We start from the raw sequence: 16895 nt of genomic DNA, 5'->3' as shown, positions 1-16895 counted from the left end.
AGGCTATCTAGTCATTCAGACCAGAGTTCAGGGTTACAAAACAAACCCAGGCACTGTGGGCAATAATGAGAGAGGCTTATTGGAGTCATTGTGCCAAATGTCAAGGCATTAATGGATTCATTTTGTTCCAAATATATTGTCAAAAAAGGAAGCAACCTAGTCCCAATCCTTATTATGACACCAACCATTTGATTTGATGTACAGGCATTTGCTTTAGTTGTATAGATGTAAAGAAACCGATGTCACTACATACAGTATAAACATATTTACAGCAACTCAGTGCATACATCATAAACAACAACGCATTGTCAAATAAAAGTCCCTAAGTGTAACCTTTTTAGAGGGAAAAAATTACTAAAAACTATTACTTTTGAATGAGCTCTCTCTGACGCCGCCCGCATCACTTGTCAGGGTTGGGAAAACGAACACTGGTTGGATTGATGACGATGGTGCCTTCACTTTCTTGGAAAACTGACCGCCCCGAAGGGACCGAGCATAAACAGCGCGGTTTTGTGTCCTACAAGCAGTAGACATTTGACAATAAAAAATATAGTCCATTGTATTATCTCGATGCGGGAAAATGTTTGAATTAAAGGTGGAAAAACATGTAGCGACACCATTTGGCCACTCAACTGGTGCACAATTTGTGCGATTCATAAATAAACCAGAGGCACTTGAATACGCAAACCGTTTCAACTGTGATCTTGAATTTACGAGGGTAATGAAGGCAACCGAAGGGGCAGGAACTTTGCGTAAGGAAGTGCAAGAACACATTCGTCGTTTTATCCAGACTAAGTCAAACGGGTTACCAGCTTCTAGTTTGTTCTATGGTCGGAGTAAGCGGTACCATGTCTGGTAGATGGTTGAGCAGTGCGGCGGTAACCCACGTGCTGGTGGCTCTGTTCGCCATGGGGTCCTGGATTTCCGTAAACAGTCTGTGGCTCGAGCTCCCAGTGGTCGTCAATGTGCTGCCCGAAGGTCAGTCCTCTAACTTCGTGTTGAGATGACATGTTCATCTGGTCCGGCCTTTGGTCTTTAAGATTTAAGACTTTATTAAAACGTAACGTTAGTCACATTATTTGAACCTCTTTGCTTTATTATTTAATATCATTTGGTGGCTTCAGTGGGACTGGCGGTGTTAGCTTATAACGTCACCAAATGAAATCCTAACGTTGGCTATTCAACCTTAACGCTGCCTATTAACGTTGTAGTATTGTGATGGTTTCTCAATTCAGAATGACGAAATATAAATGTTAAGCATAACGCATCGTAGTTACAGGCACAACAGTATTATACATAACGTACAATTTGAACGAAACTTTATGCCTCTACATAATATTTTAGAGGGAAACACATGTACTCATTATGTATTGATTAAATTACCCACCAGCATATATAGTTATATGTACAGTATATGCACAGTAATCCATTACCCCTACTAATAACTAAATAATACATCTTTTTAATAGTTGTCATTCTGTTGCAAAATAAGTACTTTTACTTTTGATACTTTAAATTGATTTCTGCTGTAATTATGTCATGCAGCACGTTTACTTGCTATGTAGTATTGCTACTATTACTAAAGCAAAAAATATCTGAATACACCTGCTTTGATATGTCTTGCAAGCAGATTATAGATTTGAATTTGTTGCTGATGTATTGTAATTGCTGGAAATCCTAATTTATATTCAGTACAAGAGAAGTTCGTTTATAAGTTTTTCTGAAAGCACCAGTTGTCAGTCAAAACATTGTTACATTTTTAAGATGTAAAAAATAAAGTGAATTTTGTGTGTATTACCTATAGTTCATTACCCCAACTGACAACTGTATTTTCTTGTTTTAGGTTGGAACCTGCCTGCCTATATCTCAGTGCTGATAGCGTTTGGGAACATTGGTCCAATAGCAGTGACCATCACACACCACTGTGCTCCAGGACGTTTAAACGAACGCCTCGTCATCCACTGCATCCAGGTGCTGGCCGTGGTAGCCTCGGGTTGCCTGGCTGTTTTCTGGTCACACACCGTCACAATAGCTGAAGAAGAAAGGTCACTGGTGTTCCTGCTCTTCACCTTTGTGTTGTCTTTTGTTTGCTGTACGTCCAACGTCACCTTCCTGCCTTTTATGTTCAGTTACCCCCCCCAGTACATTCGTACTTTCTTCATTGGCCAGGGCCTCAGCGCCTTGTTTCCTTGTTTAGTGGCTTTAGGGCAAGGCGTTAGCAAGCTGGAGTGTAAAACTGTAAATAGCACAGTGCAGCCAGAGTATTTAAAAGAGAACTTTCCTGCACAGAACTTCTTCTGGTTCTTGTGCGTCATGCTGTCAATCTCAGCGCTGAGTTTCCAGGCTTTAATGCAAAGGCAGACAGAGTCACAGGAAAATGCACCGCCACAGGAGCCTGACACTTTAGCAGCAGAAAAGAATGGAGACGAAACACACCCGCTACACAACGGAGGGACACCGGTGTCTGAGGATCAGGTGCAAGTGGAGGAACAGCCACAGACATTTTGGACACAGCGGAACATCTACCTGCTGTCTTTGCTCGCAGTCTCCAATGCCCTCACCAATGGGGTCCTGCCATCTGTACAGAGTTTCTCCTGTTTGCCTTATGGCACCATGACCTTTCACCTCTCTGTGGTCCTTGCCAACATAGCGAACCCCCTGGCCTGCTTTGTAGCTATGTTTTTTGTCCTGAGGTGAGAAAATATGAGTGATTAAACACATACATTACTTTTTAAATATTTGTAAGACGCTTACATTTAATAGTTGTGACCATCTTTCCTTATAATAACTTTGGCTACAGTATTTTGATTGGCCCCGTTTTTGTCTTCCAGGTCCTCCACTGGTCTGGGCTTCTTGTCTTTAGCAGGGGGAGTATTTGCTGCATACCTCCTGGCGTTAGCAGCACTCAGCCCCTGTCCTCCACTCCTGGGAAACCCTGCTGGTGTGGCTTTAGTGGTGAGTGGTGATACATATTTCTAGAGCTGGGTATCATTTAAAATATATCGACACAATATCCCGGTTGTATAGTATGTTCTATTTGTACTCGGAAGTGTGATTTTCCGAGGTCAAAGTCAGAAACGCCCCTTGATCTCTGATTTCGAAGTTGGGAAGTCCGACAACCTTGCAGTACCCCCGATCCAACATGGATGCCCCGTGCATCAACAGCAGTGAAAGCTACACATACAGTTTATTAGCACATCTGTCTTATTTTTGTCTCACTTAATCAGTCATACACACAGTCCTGTCCAACTTCTGTCTGTGGACGTGTTACGCTGTTTGCATGCACAAAAAACCGCATAATTCGTTGTTATCAACTGGTATTGCTATCAATGGCTAACCTGGCTAGAGATAACCCCACAATGAAAATCCGACTTGTTAACCCTTGTGTTGCCCTTCGGGTCCCAGTGACCCGAAGGACAACACAAGGATTATGTACTTCCGTTTACTTTGAGAATTGCTCTCTAAACAAGGGTTAATACAGCACCTTAGTTCTTGTTTGTACAGCATTTTGGTCAGCTTAAACTGTGTTTAAATGTGTTCTAGAAATAAACCTTACTTACTTTACAAGAAACAGGGTTTAGAGAGCAATTCTCAACAAAGTAAACGGAAGTACATAATCCTTGTGTTGTCCTTCGGGTCACTGGGACCCGAAGGACAACACAAGGGTTAAATGGAACGCAGTTAACTCTGGTGTAGTGTCGTTCCCAGCTCGGTCCCAAAACTAAAACTAAACTTTTTTTCAACACATTACTTTGAGAATTATAATTTTTTTTTCAGTTGATCAAAGTCAAAGTTGTCAAAACACAAGCAGACATGTTAGAACTTTGCCTGAATAACATTTTCTAAAAGTAGCAACATTTTGATTTAATCAATAAATATGCAGGAAGTATTATAGACCCCAAGAAACCTAATTTCTCAATCAGCTTCTTACTTTTAGAAGTGGTGTCCTAAATGAAAACAATGTATCCGCCAAAGTTAGGAAGATTTTGATTATTTCACATGAGAGATTTTTGTATGCGTTTTGTTTTTGTTGCTCTTCTCGATTGTTTGTAGTGGTGAGCTCAGTTTGGAAAAGGTGATAGCTACCGTGGCCCTGAGAGCTTAACCCCTTAACAAACGCACTGCAAGCAGCACAGACGAGAATGGAAACCGTTTCCAAGGGAAACTTAAAAAGTAATGAACGCGGCTGGGACACACTTGATGTTGCCATGGTTTGTTAATCGTTCAGTTATTAAAGTCGGCTATCCGTGGTGTCTGTTTTTTTTCTCCCTGTTCACCGTGTCCACCACTGATTCCAGCTACTTGCTTGTGCCCCCTACAGGTCATTTCAGGGATTATTTTCACCGGCCTCTTCTCCTATCTGAAGGTGGTGATTGGGACTTTGCTTCACGAGGCGGGTCACGCTGCCCTGCTGTGGTGCGGCATCTCTATCCAGGCCGGCTCCCTTATCGGAGCGCTCACCATGTTCCCTCTGGTCAGCGTATATCACGTGTTTAAACAGGCTCAAGCATGTGTGGATAACTGCAGCAAGCAGGAGTGAGACATGTCTCAATTCATTTTTTTTTTTCATGGGAAATTACTGTTTTAGCCCAGTTTTTGGGGCTCCTAAGTGAAGCACCACATCTGTCTTGGCCTCATCTTTCCGGTTGTGGATCATGCCACCAATGAGGCATCCTCTCCTGATTCAGAGGCCTCTGACCTGTGAAAACATTTCCAGATAATGAGAGCATTGTATTGCTGCACATTGGACAAGGGGATGTAAAAAGCGTATGATGCAGTAATACCACAAGTGCTTTGTGTGTGTGTTTTTATTTTTTATTTTTATAATGAATCTCTGTTAGTTTTACTATAGAAAAATCAGCAGCTGATGTTTTTTTCCCCAAAATAATAAACCATGTGAAAAGTATCATACTCAGGGACACAATCATTAACTTATTATTCCACATTTGTTGCTCCTGAATCTATTTCATGAGAAATATTCAGACTGTTAGTTGCAAACTAACAGTTTACAGAACAGCGAGTGGTGTTTTTTTTTTTTTTTAGTGACTATTTTCAAATGTTTGTCTACCTCTTCCCTTTGATTTGCGTATAATATGAATTATATTTCATCAAATAGATATACAATTCAGATGTGCTGAAGTCAGCATTATGAAAATTGTATAATGTGTTGCTATACATAAACTGTTCATAGATGCAGGGACATTCCTTGAGATCATACCAAAATTATTTGTGTACTAAAACAAGACTTTCAAAGAGGCTTTTTTTTAGATTTGACGGTTTCTCATCGTGTTTATACCAAATAATAGTTTAATTACCAGTCATTTCGGTTTTGTATTAATTCTAAATATACAGTTATGTAATGTTACCTTAAGGGAACAATATCTGGCCTAGAAAGGAATGAGTGAACAGTTATAGTAAACAAGGGATTGTGTCATTTCAGTCTTTGAAATAATATATCTTTGATACGCACTAATACCCTGTAAGGATTAACCATGCTGCTACAGTCCATCAGATTTAATAACTTCATTATACTCTACAAAAGTTAACAGAGGAAGAATATGTTAACGTTGCCTGAACTTTATGTTTTTAATCCTGCTTTTTTAATTTATCAGTCTGTTTAATTCTGTGCTGACTTTAAATGAACTGATTGTTTGAATAGTTAAATGATTGATGGTGCTTATTGTATTTTTTTTTTAAGTGTATTATGAAGGATACGAAATGACTAGTAAACAATAAAGTCTTGTTGAAAAGGTCCTGAAGCTTTTTTTGTCTTTAAACAGTAGTGTTGATGTTTTGGCTGTTCCCTGTATGATCTTTGAAAGGTTATTATAGAATAGGATAAATACTGAAATGAGCTCGTATCCAGAGTGTTACACTGTGGTGGAACCCTGAACTATAACAATAGATAGATCATAGATGCATCATTAGATAATAGAGGAAAATCACAACAGGGATTAATTATTATGTATATTCCAGTATTTTGTGTTTACCTTTAGATTTACTGTGATGACTGACTTGTTTTATTGCTTGATTTAGGCAACATTAATTAGGGTATATACAAAAAATGCTGCTTCATTCATCACTGATGAATGTAGATCACACTGGCAGCCACTTCTATCTGTCAGTGGTACATGCCATGCATGGGCTTGGCCTTCCATAATGGTTTCTCTTCTCCTGCCTCTTCATCATCTGGTTTCTGCTGCCTGAGATATTATAACTTGTTATTGTTGTGTAAGAAAGACTGGCAAAGTAAGCTTTTCTTTGCATGGTGTAAGCTGTTTTTACATCTTGGTTCTTGAATCACTTAGCAGGTCATCATTTTTAGCCAGGTATATTTAAGCGCATTGCTAGTCACATTCCAAAAGATGATATTAAAGTATTGGTCAAACATTTAGGGAATTACGCTTCATTTTCAAGAGTTCTATTAGGAGATTGATACTAATGAAAGCAGGTGCCTGGCTCTGTCCAAAGGTAAAGAAAATCCACCTAGCACTACCTCTAAAGCTCACTAATTAGCATGTTGTAGCTCATTTGTTTAATTCTTATGAAGACCAAAGTGTAACAAAGACAAGTTGTGGTTTCAGGAGGGTAACATGCTGAGACTATTTCTTTTGATCAATTAGCCTAGCCGTTTCCGCACATTTCCAGTATTTTCGCTAAGCTAACTGGCTGTAGCCTTATTTTTGACATTTATGAGAATGGTATCAATCTTTTTATCTAACTCTCAGCAATAAAGCAAATCAGAGTTTTTCTTTTTTTTTATTCACAATTTAACACACAAAAACTAAACATAGTTCAAGACATACAAGACATACTCCAAAACACAGCCACACAAAACAATAAAGACAAAAACAGAAATAATAATAATAATAATAATAATAATAATACAAATCCTAGACTTTTTCTGAAAATGTGAAACTATTCCTTTAAATATTTCACAAACGATGCTCCACATGATCAACTGAATTAACACATATTAACTGTTGTTTTCTCGGTGCATGGGGATATGTAATAACTTGTCCACCTTAAATCAACTAAAGAAATGTGTAGTTGTGTAACTGCACGGCGTAAATACTCACTTTCACCTCTGCTCCCATGATCCCCTTAAGCAGAATTAACAAATTCTGTAGATTCGTAAAAAATTTGCCTCAAGGCAGAGAAATTGCATGACACGGCTGTAAATGACAACATGTGATGATCCTCAAAGTCCCGACAGTGAAGGCACTCAGGGTTGAGACAATGATCAGTTAACCAAACGTGTGTCATGGTTGGTTACATTCTCTCACACCCACTCACCCCAAGGAGGGTTTAATCCCTTGGTGCATACACAGAGTTTACTGCACAGGACTTTGGCTTCTTTCTCTCTGCAGAAAACTTTAAACTCTCCACCAAACAGCATGTGAGTATCTGCAGGGGTGCATGTCATCCATTTGATTCTTATTTATGCTTTAATGGTTTGAAATGTGTGTGATTTGTGCTATTTTGCATCTATTACAGAGCTGTACATTAAAATATGTAGATGTTTTAAACAGTTTTATTTAATCATTCTATAAATTAAATGTTCATAAGTTGGATATCATTTTAACTAAAAAATTATGATTGTGGTTCCAGATCTAACAGATATTTCTTATTTTTTAGTTAACACTCTGCTTTGAGGACTCTCTAACACTTCATCAAAAACTCCACTGCATGCAGTCTCTTTTCCCAATAAACAATGCACTGTTTCAGATGTTTTCCTAGGTTATGTAATAGTTGCCAGTGCAGTAAGTGGTCATGTTTCCTTTGCTGTATGCTTGGTGTTTTAAGCGGGTTTTACCCACCCCCTGCCTGTGATCAAAGGAAAATAACAGTGAAATTGCATGTAGGCTAACACTTTAACATGTTTCAGCTCACGTGACTGACTGAGAATCTGCACAAAATGAAACAGGGTTCATTTCACAGCTAACAGACCAGACTTTAAGAAAACAGTAAACATTAACCAAATGTAGGAATAAGTCACCTTCAGCAAGTGCTGGCAGAGGGATGCTTCCGTCATGGTAACACATGAGTCTGTGGTGTTGAGTTTACAATTGACATTTTGTGTAGTCAAGCTTTTGTTGACTTAAAAGGACAAATCCGGCGCAAAATGAACATAGGGGTTAATAACACGTGTGCGAATGCCCTTTCTCTGGGATTTGTTTTTGCGTTATCGAATTGACTGAAGTTACAAGTTCAAATCACACTAGTTTAGTACGCTAGTCGGTCCAAGTAGTAAAGAAATCACTATTTCTATACCACTAAAAAGGCTCAGAATAGCACCACATCTACATGATAGCATAATGAGGGTCCCTACATGCAAACCGAAGCATTGAGAACTTTGTAAATGTACAGATAGATACACAAGAAGATAGTTTATAAAGGGCACCATCTTGGGAAACCAGTCACGAACGACGTGCTTGAGCTGGTTACACGGCGTCGTCGTTCGACTGGTCGTGACTGGTTTCCCAAGATGGCGCCGGCCTGTATACGTGAACGGTACTGTCTTTATAAACTATAATTGTCTATAAACTGTATAAACTGTCTGTGCACTTACAAAGTTCTCAATGCTTCAGTTTACATGTAGGGACCCTCATTATGCTACCGTGGAAGTGTGGTGCTATTCTGAGCCTTGTTAGTGGTATAGAAATAGCGATTTCTTTTTACTTTACCCGTGCCCCGACGACTAGCGTTATAAGCTAATTAGCGGTTTGCGCTAAAACTGGTCACATTCATGAAAACAAATCCCCTAGGTTCATTTTGCGCCGGATTTGTCCTTCAACTTATTGTTTTACTCATTTTAATTACTTCTCATTTTTTTGCTGCTGCAATGATGCAGTTAACCCAAAAATGAATTTAGTTTTCTCCAATCAGAAATGTAAGAAACAGCCAAACAAACACATTTGTTTTTGTCACTTAGGAGGACACTGCATTACTTTAACTATAACCTTACCCCAACTCTTATCCTAACTATAACAAATTCTTAACCCTAACCATAACCTAGAACCATGTTTTAACTCTTAAACTTAGGTTTTTCCTTGAAAGAACGGCTCTATTTAAACCCAAGTAATAATCAATGTATTATTTATTTTTGAAAGCTTTATTTTTTATAAATGTTAAATTATAATACTTTCCTGTAGACAAATTTCATATTTTTGCATGTTCCGATGACCTGCTGTGCACTGACTAAAAGATTATCTTGATTTTCTAGTTAAGATATTTCACTAAAATTACATTCACAGAGCCATGGATGGCAAAAATGATGACAGTTTCAGATTTGAGTTTTCAAATTCAGTTTTGGGACGACACTAACTGAATAATGTTCAGCTTCATGACCTTCTTCATCTTCTACTTCCAGAAGCACACCTCCAACATGTCCCTTCTCACCCACCTGTTGGCGTGTCTGTTTGGGATGGGCTCCTGGGTCTCCATCAACGGCCTGTGGGTGGAGCTGCCCCTGCTGGTCCCCCAGATCCCAGAGGGTTGGTACCTGCCCTCGTACCTCTCCATCCTCATTCAGATGGCCAACGTCGGGCCTCTCTTCGTCACCCTGATGCATCGCTTCCGGCCCGGCGCCCTGAATGAAGCAGCCGTCATATATGTGATCATCGGCCTGGGAACTGTGGCGAGCTTCCTGCTGGGTTTCTTCTGGAAGGAGACTGTCGTAGTGGCGGGTGTTCCTCGCAGTGTAGCCCTCCTCGTCTTAACTTTCTTCCTCGCTGTGGTCGACTGCACTTCCTCCGTCACCTTCCTGCCCTTCATGATGCGTCTGAAGACTCAGTACCTGACCACCTACTACATTGGGGAGGGTGTGAGCGGCCTGCTGCCCGCTTTAGTGGCTTTGATTCAGGGAGTTGGAGTGGTCCACTGCATGAACAGCACCCAGTCTCTGAACCACACCCTGAACTCCTCCGACAGCTCGGTGACCTTTGACCTCCAGGCTCAGTATCAGCCAGCCAACTTCTCTACTGAGGTGTTTTTCTTCTTCCTCAGTGCCATGATGCTGGTGTGCCTGGTGGCGTTCCTGCTGCTGAACTACCACCCATCTGTGGCCAGGGAGCATCCCAGCGGTCAATACACCAACGGGGTGAAGAAGAAGTCTCAGAGAAACAGGATGTGGGCCGAGCAGAAGCCCATGATGGAGCCATACCGATCTGCAATCCAGAAGCGCAGAAGCAGCTTCGGTACCGGCTCTTACAGCTGGACGCAGGTGTTTTATATCTTTGTGATCCTGGCCTGGGCAAACGCTCTGACCAACGTGGTGCTTCCCTCGGTGCAGTCCTACTCATGCCTGCCGTATGGGAACAACGCCTATCACCTATCAGCCACCATGGCTGCTGTGGCAAACCCTCTCGCCTGCTTCGTCGCCATGTTCTTCCCTATTAGGTCAGTGTGCGGCTTAAATTAGTCCACTTTATTCTATCAAAATCACAAATTTGCCTTTGAAGCTAATAATAATCATTATCTGGACAAAAAAAAGTCTCTAATGAGGAAAAAAGGAAGAAACCTAAGGAAAAGAAAGAAAGTTTATATAAAAATAAAATAACTTATTTTGTAATCTTCGTAAGTTATAAAATGTGGATGTGTTATTATATTATTATATATATTAATAATATTATGTTATTATATTTTTACTTTTTCGAAAGTGTTTTTATTATTATAGGTTTAAGTGCAAAATACATAATACAAAGGGTTTTGTTTCAAGACACTCATTTCTCCAAAAGGTTTCAAAAAGTTGATTTCTATATTGGGAAAAGGCTGCATTAGATTTTTTCCCCTAGTTTTTAAAACAATAAGTCAGATCTCTTGTATGTGAACACATACATCGTGTAGATTGAATTATGTCAGTCTTTTTCTACATAAACCTAAAAGAAGAACTAAATTGCCTAGATGAGAATGTGCTCATCAAGATAAAGTGTAAACTGTATCATTCTCCGAACACCCCAGCAGAGCTGCAAGTGTTTTTATTATCAATTAGTCTCGCACTGCAAGACCTATCTCCACAGTGCTGTGGAGTAAGGTCTGGCTACACCACACATACATTCTAGGATAGGAAAAAAAACAGCTCTGGGTTGTTTACATTTCTTTAAACCAATCACAATTGTCGTGGCCGGCGCTATCTATGGCCGGTGCTCAGCTCCGACGCAGCGACGGTGGCTCTGCATTCAAACTAATTATCGATTAACCTGCTTTATTTTCTCTATTAATCGTTGACTAGTTTTGTCCAGTTTCCGAGAGGCCAAGTTGATATATTAAAATCGGTTGTTTGAAGTTTAAACCTAAAAGACATTAAAATTAAAAAGCTGGAAGAAGCAAATCTCTACACCTCAGGTAGCCTCAAGCCCCATTTTAAGAATCTTTACAGACACATCTGGAGTAGAACAAATACAATTTTAGGACTATAAGCTTGTGCTAACGGATTAAATTGTTTAAAAAAGTAATGCATTGTTTCTCAGATCGCTGCTGTTAATGGGAGTTCTCACAGTGATAGGCAGTGGTGTTGGAGCTTATATAATGGGCATGGCAGTGCTGAGTCCATGTCCACTTCTGGCTGATGAAACATCAGGGGGTGTCATCATTGTGAGTACACTGTCAGGCTTCATTTGCTCAAATTACCTCCATCATCTTCCTAACTTGTGTAAATGTTACTGAAACACTACATGTAGGCATCAAAAATGCAAATATTTAAGTTTTAAAACTCACCTGCTGCCTCTCCCTCAACAGGTGTTGGCCTGGATCCTGTTTGTTCTCACTCTGTCCTATGTGAAGGTGATCATCGGGGTGATCCTGCGCGACGAGGGCCACAGCGCTCTCGTGTGGTGTGGAGCTGTGGTGCAGCTGGGCTCTCTGCTGGGGGCTGTGACCATGTTCCCAGTGGTCAGTGTGTACAGCTACTTTTCATCAGGGGACCCATGCAACACCAAATGTCCCTAAATGAACAAGTCACGCAGAAGAGACCGGAGGCAGATTTTAGTGAAGACTCGACAGGTTTTATCACAATTTATATACTTTGCAACATCTGAATCTGAACCTGTCATTTGAGAGCTTCCACTTTTTACAAGAAAAGCAAACCACAAAGATAGATGTGCATAGAGTTATAATAGCTGTACTGACCATGCTGTTTAGACAGGATGAACACTTTGTTGATGTTGGGAAAATACTCCACTACAAAGGAAAAGTCCAGCGTTCTAAACCTTACTTAAGTAAAAGTTTGTAAGTAGTGTCAACTAAATGTACTTAAAGTATAAAAAGTAAAAGTATTCATTGTGCAGTAAAATGTTCCCTGTCAGTGTTTTACTATTATATCTGATGTTTCTGGATCAATATTACTGCTGCATTTTACTGCTGTAGATGTTTATGGTTGTGCTCATTTTAAGTCCTTTATATACTGTCGGTTAGTTTAATCTACAGCAATGCATCGTACTCTATGAGATCATCATATTTTTGTAGCGTCACTGTCCCGTGAAAACCACTTATCTCTAAAAAAGTTTTAAAACGTTTCACGGTGTCAGAAAAACAGCCCTGTTTTCAGTTTTGTGACCATGCTTTTTCCAGCTGATCCAAGAGGCTTTTAAAAGACTTTGTTTAGCTTAACGTAAGAAGTAGAAGAATTAGCTCAACACCTAAAGGAACACTTCGTCATTCAGATTATCACAAACATTTAAAATCAACAAACTTTAAAATACGGGACATAAGGGGATGAAAAAAAATGTCATCAAGTATTTATGTAATTACTTTTCAAAAATTAGTGATATGCATAGCTATTTCACTAGGGGGAGTTCCACAGATTACAGGCCCTGCTGTTTTAAGAGCTGTATGGGAAAGTACTCTTTCCTATACTCGGCAGCTGTCTTGTGGAATGGCTTACCTTCCAACCTTAAATTGTTGAGCTCCTCCTACTTTCATATTAAATCTTCAATAAAAAAATGGTTATCAAGCCCATAAACAAACTCAAAAGATCCTTGAAGTACTAGGAATATTGTACTGTTGTTTGTACTGTATTGTCTGTTTATGTGTCTGTATGTCTGTCAGGGAATCTAGTCCCTGTTTTCCATTGTGTTTTAGATCTGTTTTATTTGTCTGTTTTGATTATTAGTTGACCCCTTTCCCCTTTGTCCTCAGTGTTTTTAGTCCATGTGTTGTATTCCACTTCCATCTTAAGGACCACAATGGAAACAAGCCTTTGGGCTTTATTGTGTTTTTATCCTTTTGAACACCTCTTGTTGATTGTTGTTCAATAAAGTTTTCATTCATTCATTCATTAATCTGTAAAGTAACTAAATGTCAGACAAATAGTGGAGAAAAAAAAATCTACATTTTACTCTGAGATTACATAAGTTACATAAAATGGGAATGCTCGAGTAAAGTACCTCTCAAATTTGTACTTTAGTACAGTACTTGAGTAAGCTATACTAAACAGTACTACTTGTCAAGAGTTTGGGTGAACCTTTTTATACCTTTCTGTTTATATGTGACTGGTCCTACAGTTCAACATCTATTAACTACACTTGGCTAGTAGTCATAAAAAACACATGCAAGTTGTGTTATGATTTGTAATAACAATAAATCTGCAATCACATTATTCTTTTAGATTTTTCATGTGAACATGCTTTAATGATATTGTTTATTGTATGATATGACATTACACTATAAAGATATAATCCAAACATTACTTACATAATTCACCTAACGCGTCTTTATGCAGACAGTTTAGACACAAAAATGGACAATCAGGCAACAGAATGTCTTGAACATACATTTCATAGATATAGAGATAGATAGATAGATCTGATAAAATATATATAAACTGTATTTGTATAGTATCCTGTCATACAAGAAATGCAGCTCAAAGTGCTTTACAATAACGGATATTACGTGCTTTATGTGAAAATAGATAATGGACAAAGGAAACAGGGTAGAATGCTATAATTAATACAAAAATAAGATAGACAATGAAACCCACTTGATAATAATACATCTAATAACTCTGTGGGTGTGTACAAACTACGCTTGATTGACATTTCCTTCACTTTTCTATTAGCTTGTTGCACCAGGACAACCTACAGTGGCCCGAAACAGCCCCCAGACCAAAGTTATACAAAGCTATGAAGACAGGGGTATCCACATGGCCATATGGTGTATATTAAACTTAAAGACAAAGTCTGGTGTCGTGCCCACAGCTCGGTCTGTAATCAAATTATTAATTTTTTCTGATGTAATATACACCACACAAATAAAACATTATTTCCATATTTCCATCATTACAGTCATCCAGCACAGGACAAAAGAAACACTCCTCTTACTTTACATAATATTTTCACACCATATCATCATTTGATTATCTTTTCCATACTCCATTCACTCTGTAATTTCTATAATAGCATGAGATGGAGAAACCTGCACAATTGATGAATCATTTAGGGCACAAACTTGCCATGGCTCTTTCCATTTAAACACAACCATTCAGATAATTGCTCCATATTTTTTGCTCTCTCTCTCTCTCTCTCTCTCTCTCTCTCTCTCTCTTTTTTAGGCAGGGAGCCAACTTCCCTTGGGTGGATAGATAAATGAGTGGATGCACAACACTCGCAGCAGACAGTAAGCTTATACATACAGGTAGTATTATACAGTTATATACCTGTATATTTGCAACCACATTAGGCCTTTGGAGAAGAGAAACTGGAATGTAACAAAATAAGGTGATGTTTGAGGTGGCACAGACAATTTTAAAGGCTCTCTTCTTGGCAGGATGCAGCTCGTCTCTCCCTGGGCCGGACTTCTTCAGTGTCTTCACAATACTGTAGCTGCACCACACCATCATTGCAGTCATGCTCACCATCACATAACATGGGAACTGTGTGAAAAAGTTGAGGGTGTTGGTGGGAGCGATTGGAGCCATAACACTCACCAAAGCAATGGGCACAGAAAAGAGCCAGACTGTCGCAGCACAAACCTCCCTGCATCGGTATTTCTTCAGCAGAGGATACGATGTGGGGTGAATCACAGCTGCATATCTCTCCAGGCAGATAAAAGACAAACTCATTGACCCTCCGATTTCTACATACACCAAGAGAAACATTTGGATTTGTAGGTGGCTGTGTGGCAGCAAAAACAATGCAATTAAATGCAAGATGCAAATCAAGTACTGCAAGTTGTGGAAGAGCGCTAAATTACAATTCAGGATATCTGTAGTCTTCTTGGATGTGAAGGCGAGCAACAGCAGTTTGGCGATCACTGGTTGTCCCACCAGAAAAGTAATGATGTCGATGAGTGAGAGAACCACAACATATTCCAGTCCAAGATGACACAGCTCTTGTTCGCTGGAGTTGAGTGTGACATTGCTGAAAAAATTCTCCATCTTTCCAGACTGGTGTGATTTGATCTGACAGAAAAAGAAAAACTGCTGATTGACATTTAAAACAGCATATCATATCTTAGTTTTACCTTTTAATATAAATGCAAAGGAAGCTGCAGATTTGCAAAAATAAATTCTGTAAAATTCATAAAACCTCTGATTCCTTCATGCCTGAAGGTGTTTGACTTTGTAATTTGCCAAAAAAGTGTTTTATCAGTACAGTATTTTCTATACAATTTTACTTATTCTAAAAAATACACTATAGTATCTTGAAACTAGACAGAAAAAAGCAGTTCATTACACTGAATTATAGAAAATGGCACTTTATTCTTGAATAAAAAATAATATCACTGTACTGGTTAAATTCTGTTTGTTTTGAGAAAGTAAGATTTTTAGAACTTAAATGAAGTTCATTTTATATAAGGAAGTATAGCAGATACAACATTGCATATGTGATTAGATATTCCAGCCTCACAGTAAATTAAATAACGTTTCATATTCCACCGTACAACAAACGTGAACTTATAATGATGTAATGATATATAATTTAATATTCAACACTGATGAAGTCAGAGCTTACCAGGTGTAACCAGCTGCTGCTCGGGTGTTAACAAAGAATGACCTGCAGAATAATCAACTATCTGAGGAAAAATACCATCTGATTTTCCTAACAGACGTGAGATAGGTGCAAGGCAGCCAAGCAAAACCAACCAACTGTGAATCCATCATGCCCTCATTTCCATGGCAGAGTATCTGTGTCACGAGATCTGGCTGGGACACAAACAGGTATGAAAAAGTACAGACATCAATAATCTGTCATTCAACGTGTAAAAGTCCTGCAGAAATCCTACAGACCACATGGTGTCAGTGTGCACCGTGACACAACATCCACCCACCGCCATGGAGAGGCCTTGAAGAGTAATATCACATCATAAGACAAAGCTTGTGAACAGTAGATGGTAGGATTCTGATGTAGGATTGTTTTCTGACTGGACTTATAGATCATGCAGATTAATGTGGAATGAATGTTGTTTGTTGTTATGATGAAACAATCTCCAGTGAGAGAGTGACCTCTGTGGACGCAGGGAAGAGTAAGATGCTGTGCATGTAGGCGATGGACAGTCTTGTATAAAGTACTTGAAAGCAATACTTGAGTAAAAGTACAAGTATCTTACCAGAAACTGACTTTGGTAGAAGTTAAAGTCTCCTTTAAGAATGTTTACTATTTAGAATTATTACTATCAGTGTCTGATATTAAATGTACTTAAGTATTAGAAGTAAAAAAACAAACTTTGATTATGAATTTTATGGCCAAAGGTGTGTAACGTTACCTTCATCCCCACTGTTGTCGGGGTGGTCATCGTCTGTTACCATGGCCACAGAGCCTGCACCAGGTGCTTCCATGAAGCTATCGTCATTATGCTTCCTCCTCTTCTTCTTTAGTTTTGGCTTCTGTTTTTTTTTTGTCTTGGCAACAAACAGGCATTAGGTCACCATCTGGAATGGAGGGTGCATTATCTTGGTA

The 16895-nt window shown here is 39.1% G+C and overlaps 3 protein-coding genes across 3 annotated transcripts; 2 read left to right on the top strand and 1 right to left on the bottom strand.

The window, feature by feature from the left end:
• Window positions 1–81: 81 nt before the first annotated feature.
• slc52a2 (solute carrier family 52 member 2) lies at window positions 82–4906 on the top strand. The gene is made up of 4 exons (XM_039819249.1): window positions 82–978; window positions 1844–2693; window positions 2832–2955; window positions 4322–4906. The coding sequence occupies exons 1-4, from the start codon at window positions 828–830 to the stop codon at window positions 4538–4540; spliced, it is 1344 nt and encodes a 447-aa protein (XP_039675183.1). The 5' UTR covers window positions 82–827; the 3' UTR covers window positions 4541–4906.
• Window positions 4907–7120: 2214 nt separating this feature from the next.
• Window positions 7121–12260, top strand: si:ch73-196l6.5 (riboflavin transporter 2). The gene is given in 6 exon segments (XM_039819300.1): window positions 7121–7399; window positions 9374–10058; window positions 10061–10182; window positions 10226–10401; window positions 11472–11595; window positions 11740–12260. Coding segments are annotated over 5 exon segments (1302 nt in total). The 5' UTR covers window positions 7121–7399; window positions 9374–9388; the 3' UTR covers window positions 11950–12260.
• Window positions 12261–13889: 1629 nt separating this feature from the next.
• On the bottom strand, window positions 13890–16136 carry LOC120571851 (somatostatin receptor type 3-like). Its single transcript, XM_039820947.1, has 2 exons — window positions 15951–16136; window positions 13890–15397 (listed from the first exon to the last, which is right to left on the bottom strand). Exon 2 carries the CDS (start codon window positions 15371–15373, stop codon window positions 14465–14467), a length of 909 nt encoding a protein of 302 aa, XP_039676881.1. The 5' UTR covers window positions 15374–15397; window positions 15951–16136; the 3' UTR covers window positions 13890–14464.
• Window positions 16137–16895: the final 759 nt, after the last annotated feature.

This window comes from Perca fluviatilis, chromosome 13 (assembly GCF_010015445.1).
Source record: "Perca fluviatilis chromosome 13, GENO_Pfluv_1.0, whole genome shotgun sequence".
Lineage (NCBI taxonomy): Eukaryota > Metazoa > Chordata > Actinopteri > Perciformes > Percidae > Perca > Perca fluviatilis.
This window is presented reverse-complemented; position numbering and strand designations above follow the sequence as displayed.